Raw genomic sequence first — 6,584 nt, forward strand, 5'->3', positions numbered from 1 at the left:
GTATTTCCAAGCGGGGTCTGTTATGTTGTTATTGTCAGTCATTGTCTATCTGCGATGTTAAAAAAATAATAGAATAAATTAACACAACTTTTCAATTTTAATTTCATAACAAAAAAAAAGAACTATCTCAATTTTAAAATAAAATAAACATAATATTGTTGAACGCTGATCTTAAATAATAAAATAAACATGAGTCAGTGAGTGCGCCACTTTGTGACTTGTTAACAGCATGCATTCTTTCATAAATTATTAAATAAGCTTTAGCATATAGATGCCATGATCTTGCTACTTTTGCTAGACTTAAAGTAATGTAGTGGCCATGAATTAATAATTTAATACCAAAGACTATAAAGTAAAGCAACAGCCGCAACAATCATAAACTACTTACATGTAAACTCTTCAAACTTGATAATAGTCTGCTGCCAAGAGATTAAGGAGACGACTGACGAGTATGTGCTGCTGCCAACAATGGAGACGAGACGAGAGAGATGAGGCTTTGCTGACTGCGTGCTTGAGTGTACACAATTCTAGGTTTTTTTTTAATATTTATAATCTCTTAGAAATTAGTCTCCTACTCTAATTAAAACACTAATTACTCACAAATTAAACAAGCCCATGCAAATTAGGGCTATTACTAATGAAGCCCATAAATTTTCGGATATCATATTTATGAAATTTCTTTAAAAATCCATAAATTTCCTGAAGTGTTTGAAGAAATTGTCTTTCGCTATGAAATACCGCCTCGCTCCGCATCGGCGAGGTGGAGGTGCACGGTCTAGGGGGAGGGCTATAAACGGCAAGTTACATGCGGTATATTACCACACCGCTTCAAAACTCCGTTTAAGCGCCGTTTTTTTTTGTTTTTTAAAACATTGACTCCACCAGCTTCACCTGTATCAGTTACTGAAGACTCGCCACCATCTTTCTTAAATGAAAGAGCCACACCACGACCAAGGAGTTTGAACGAGATATATGAAGAAACTGAAAGGTTAGAAGATCTTACCTTATTCTGCCTATTTGTTGATTGTGAACCTATTAGCTTTGAAGAAGCAGCAAATAGTGAATATTGGCGAGCCGCGATGGACGAAGAGATTAAAGCCGCAAGGAAGAATTATACGTGGGAGCTCGTAACACTACCGAAAGGGCATAAATTCATTGGAGTCAAGTGGATGTATAAAGTTAAGAAAATTTCCAAGGGTGAAGTTGAAAGATATAAAGCAAGGCTCGTCGTGAAAGGATATAGCAGAGAGCTGGAATTGATTACGATAGGACATATGCTTTTGTCGCTTGCTTAGAGACTATTAGACTAATACTCTATCTTGTAGCCCAAAATAGATGGAAGATTTATCAAATGGATGTCAAGTCAGCCTTCTTGAATGTATATATAGATAAAGAAGTCTATATAAAGCAACCAATTGGCTACTAGGTGAAAGGGCAAGAAGATAAAGTCTTGAAGTTAAAGAAGGCCATATACAGACTAAAGCAAGTACCAATGGCGTGGAATAGCAGGATTGGCAAGTACTATTTAGAAGATAATGGCTTCATCAAATGTCCACATGAACATGCGCTCTACGTTAAAAGTAAGGGAGGAAATATTTTAATAGTGTGCTTGTATGTGGATGATCTCATCTTCACAGGAAATAATCTAAGTATGTTCGAGGAATTCAAGAAGGTAATGACAAAGGAATTCGAAATGACAGACATTGGGCTGATGACATATTACCTAGGTGTGGAAGTCAAACAACTCAAAAATGGGATCTTCATCACACAAGAAGGTTATGTCAAGGAAATTCTCAAGAAGTTCAAGATGGAGGACTGCAAAGCAATCAACACGCTAGTAGAATGCGGGATCAAATTATCCAAGAACGATGGAAAAGAGAAAGTGGATCCGACATTATTCAAGAGCTTGGTTGAAAGTCTACGATATTTAACTTGTACAAAGCCATACATACTTTATGCCACAGGGCTCGTAAGTCGATATATGGAGAATCCAACCAGTATCCATTTCAAGGCAGCAAAGAGAATACTACGATATCTAAAAGGTACGATCGGCTATGGCCTATTCTATTCAAATACTGATGATTATAAGCTTGTTGGCTATAGTGATAACGATTGGGCTGGAGATAATGATGATTGAAAGAGTACGTGTGGGTTCGTGTTCTTCATGGGAAACACCACTTTTACCTGGATGTCGAAAAAGCAACCCATAGTCACACTGTCAACGTGTGAAGCTGTATATGTGGCTACCACATCCAGTGTTTGCCATGAAGTTTGGCTAGGAAATTTATTAGAAGAGCTTGGGCGGCCACAAAAGAAGCCAACAACTATTTGCGTGGATAACAAGTCGGCAATCGCGCTCTCGAAAAATCTAGTGTTCTATAATCGGAGCAAGCTCATTGACACCCGCTTCCAGTATTTAGAGAATGCATCGCAAAGAAGGAGGTTCAAGTGGAGTACGTGAAATCACAAGATCAAGTTGCCGATATTTTCACAAAGCCACTCAAATACGAAGATTTTATCGAGCTTCGGAGTTTGCTCAGAATGAAAAATTAAGTTTAAGGGGGAGTGTTGGAATACAAAATAATAAACTTGATTTAGAAGGAGATATTTTTTGTAAAAAATTATAAACGAAAGAAATAGAATATGTAATAAGCAAAAATAGTTGGAACATCCTAGAATCTCCTAGCTAAACTCACGTGAGTAATTGCAAAGTAAAAAAGTAGAAAATTAATCTAGAAGAATTAGTTAGAACCACAAATTTAAGTCGGATGTTTAGAAATTACCTACATAGTATAACTATAAATATGTACTGAACTCTATTGAGATTAATGAGTAGTAGAATTATTTGAATCATCAAAATCAAAGCCTTTCCCCATATTATAAACAGTACACGCGCACTTTGCTACTTCAAATAATTGTGCATTCACAAATATTTTCCTCCAATAAATTATTTCTCCATATATAATTGCTTAATTTACAACACATAACACAAACAAGACGTTGGTTGTCCACCAAAATTTTGTTGAAAATAATTGACAGAATAGTCATCGTTGGCGATTCCATTGGTATCTGATGCAATTCCTTGTAGTGAAAGTCCAAGTACATCAGACATACAATTTATGTAACCAGAATAGAGCAATAAAGATTTTTTATTTTAATTTATCTAAAGTGTATCGGATTTTTAATATTTATACTTAGTAAGCTTAATAATGCAACAAAACATTTTCATTTATTTTAGGGCTAATTACCCGTAAATCCATAACGTATTTCGGTATTTGATTTTTGCACCAATTTTTAAAAACTGACTTTAAAATCCATAACCTTTTTTTTCGTCTCAAATTTATTCGGTGATTGATTTTTTCTTATGCCGATATCAGAAATGACACGGTGGCCGCTAGAAATGAAATATGGACATATTTATAACATGTGGAATATATATATATATATATATAAACCCTCCCCCTCCATACCCATCATCTTCTTCCCCTTTCCCCCCCACCCCCAAACCCTAATTTCCCATCCTCCCACACTGTCGTCGCCGCCTCCTGCTACCACCACACGTCAGCGCGACTTCTACACCCACGACGGCGCCTTCTCCTCATCTTACCACCGCCACCTCAATGCCCTCACCCCCTAATCCTGATCCCTCGTCGTCTTAGTCAAGTCAAGGCTCGAGCTGGAGCACCCCATCGTTTTCCCCCATCCCCACCCTCAAACTTTAATTTTTTTCTTCCCCCACCCGCCACCGCCCCTTACCTTGCCCTTTTACCTCAATTATGCGTGGTTCAGAGAAATTGAGAAGAGAGGCAGACAAGGACGAGGTGGATACAGGAATGGCGACCCCTCGCTGATTTCAGACGATGGGCTGCGATTTCGCGAAGCAGTCACGCCAAATTCAGGCAAAGACAAGGCGCCTCTATTTTTGGTGTGTTTGTACCGATTTTGATTTTGGTGTGTTTCGATTTTGGTGTGCGTCGATGGGTGGGTGTAGAAGCCACGCTGGCTGCAGGCGCCGACGGTGATGGCGACAGGCGGAGACAGGTGGGAGGGGGGGTGAAATTAGGGTTTGGGGGTGGGTGAAGGGGGAAGACGATGAGTGGGGTTTTTATTTTTTTGTTCTTTTTTTCACATGTTATAAATGTGTCCAAGTGTTAATTCCGGCGGTCACCGTGTCGTTTTCGACATTGGCGTAAGAAAAGACCAATCACGGGGGACAAATTTGAGACAAAAAAGGGTTATGAATTATAAAGTCAGTTTTTGAAAATTGGTGCAAAAATTAAATATCAAAATATGTTATGGATTTACATGCAATTAGCTCTTTATTTTATGATATTATATTACTCCCTTGTCCATAAAAAATTATCATATTATATCATATTATGAAAAACACGAATTTTAATAAAATGCGAGTGAAGTTGTTAGTGGAGTAAAAATTTCACTTTAAATATGAATAGAGTTTGTATGGACTCTACTATTATAAATTAAAGTGATAAATTTTTTGTAAGTAGACCATAAAAAAATTATCACAAAATTGTGATAATTTTTTGGGTTAAGTACCAAATACCCCCCCAACGTTGGGGCCCCTATCGCGTATAGGACCCTATAGTCAGGGTAAGCGTTGTTTACTACCTCAACATGGCTAAACCTAAGCAAATCCCCCCCTCCCCCCGCGTTTTAACGGCACTTAATACCGTTAGTTTTTTAATTTTTTTTTTAAAAATTCCCTCTTTGCGGCCTCTCTGCCGCCTACTCCTTCCTAAGCAAATTCTCTCCCTCGTCGACACCGACCGCACCGCCTGCTCCCTTCTCATCTCCTCCGCCGCCTACTCCTCCCTCTCTGCGGCCTCTCTGTCGCTTCCTCCGGCTCCACCAACGTCTCCCTCTGCCAGTGACTCTACGACACCTACCTCTCCGACTTCGAGGCCGTCCTCCGATCGAGCTCGACAGCGTTTCCTGCAAGGAATTCAAGCTGAGATAGAGGATCGTGAGCTTCTCCATGGCTCCGATTTCTCGAGGAATCGGACCGGTGAAGTTGTTGTGGCTGAGAACAAGCTACTGCAGGTTAACGAGATCCCCAATTTACTTAGGGATTTGGCCGCTGAGATTGTTCTGCGACAGGCACAACGTTATCAGAGATGCGAGGTTCGAGATTGTGGAAGCAATCTCTACGATTAGGGCGGGATTGGAGTCGAGAGTCAAGTGCTCCAATGAGGAGAGAGATTGGAAGAGGAGTCTGTTCAGAGAAACGGGTGAATCGGTGAAGCACTTGATGAGAAAGAGAGTTCGGAGGTAGGGCAGTTTGAGGAGAGAGAGGGAGATTCTCGCAGAAGATTTACACGGCGGGGAAATGACGTCGTCGCCGACGTGAATCTTGGTGACGTGGAAGACGGGGGGAGACGTTGGCGGAGGCCAGGAAACGACGTCATCGCCGACGTGAATCTAGGTGTCGTAGAGCCACTGGCAGATGGAGACGTTGGCGGAGCCGGAGGAGGCGGCAGAGAGGGAGGAGTAGGCAGCGGAGGAGATGAGAAGGGAGCAGGCGGGGCGGTCGGTGCCGACGAGGGAGGGAAGAGGGGCTCACTCTAATTAGATTTTAAAAAAATTAAAAAATTAACGGTGTTAAACACTGTAAAAAATGGGGGGAGGGGGGGGTAGGGGGATTTGCTTAGGTTTAGCCACGTTGAGGTAGTAAACAGCGCTTACCCTGACTATAGGGTCCGATACGCGATAGGGGCCCCAACGTTGGGGGAGTATTTGGTACTTAACCCTAATTTTTTTATGGACAAGGAGAGCATGTGTTACGAACCTCGACTTCATGTTCAAATAATAGATAATTCACCACTCTTTAAACTAGCTAATAAGACATATGCGTCAAATTATTTAATCCAGCCATTATTGGTAAATGATGAAACTAGCCCGATGTGTCAATTTATTCTAAGAATAACTATGATTATAATATTCTAAGAGACACAAGATTTTAACATCAATTCTAATTAATACTGTAATTTAGTAATATTGTCTAACAACTATAATATGTGCGCGTCGTCAGACTTGGCTGCTCTTAAAATTACCCTCAACTTGGAATTTTTTACAAATTTAGTTCATAAAATTGAACGTACCTAATCCACTAACATCTACCTAATTATAAGTGAAGAGTTGAAATTCGGGCATATATTATATTCTGCAATATCAAAACAATTTCTAGTCATTTTTGTACGAAAGTTCATTTAAATTCATAATTATATGTACACACGTGCCTACTATGTATATGTTCCATAAGTTTATCTTTAGTACCCATTTAATTATTTCTTAACTGCAACATGCTCATTATTTTCCTTCAGGATGCTTCACACCTTTGTTTCATAAAAGTACAAAACGAAAATTTGACTTATGCCTTTCAATAATTTAAAGTTGAAAATAATTTTTAAAAGAAAGAAAGAAAGAAGAAAAAAAAAAAAAAAAGGAAATTAAAGGGAGGGAACAGGTTTGGACTTGCTTATTATGTGATCAGTTGGTGACCGGTTTGAGAACTTCACATTGAGATATTCCACAAGCTCTAATAAAATTGGTACGGATGTCTTTTG

At 39.4% G+C, this 6,584-nt stretch overlaps 1 protein-coding gene across 1 annotated transcript; it reads left to right on the plus strand.

Moving 5' to 3' along the window:
* Positions 1–1,492: 1,492 nt before the first annotated feature.
* LOC131005137 (uncharacterized mitochondrial protein AtMg00810-like) lies at positions 1,493–2,137 on the plus strand. The gene has a single exon (XM_057931956.1). It carries the CDS (start codon positions 1,493–1,495, stop codon positions 2,135–2,137), a length of 645 nt encoding a protein of 214 aa, XP_057787939.1.
* Positions 2,138–6,584: the final 4,447 nt, after the last annotated feature.

This window comes from Salvia miltiorrhiza, chromosome 1 (genome assembly GCF_028751815.1).
Source record: "Salvia miltiorrhiza cultivar Shanhuang (shh) chromosome 1, IMPLAD_Smil_shh, whole genome shotgun sequence".
In the NCBI taxonomy this organism is placed as follows: Eukaryota; Viridiplantae; Streptophyta; class Magnoliopsida; order Lamiales; family Lamiaceae; genus Salvia; species Salvia miltiorrhiza.

Excerpts from the sequence above, each read along its gene's own strand:
- LOC131005137 (XM_057931956.1), top strand. The coding sequence starts at position 1,493 with ATGGCGTGGAATAGCAGGATTGGCAAGTACTATTTAGAAGATAATGGC.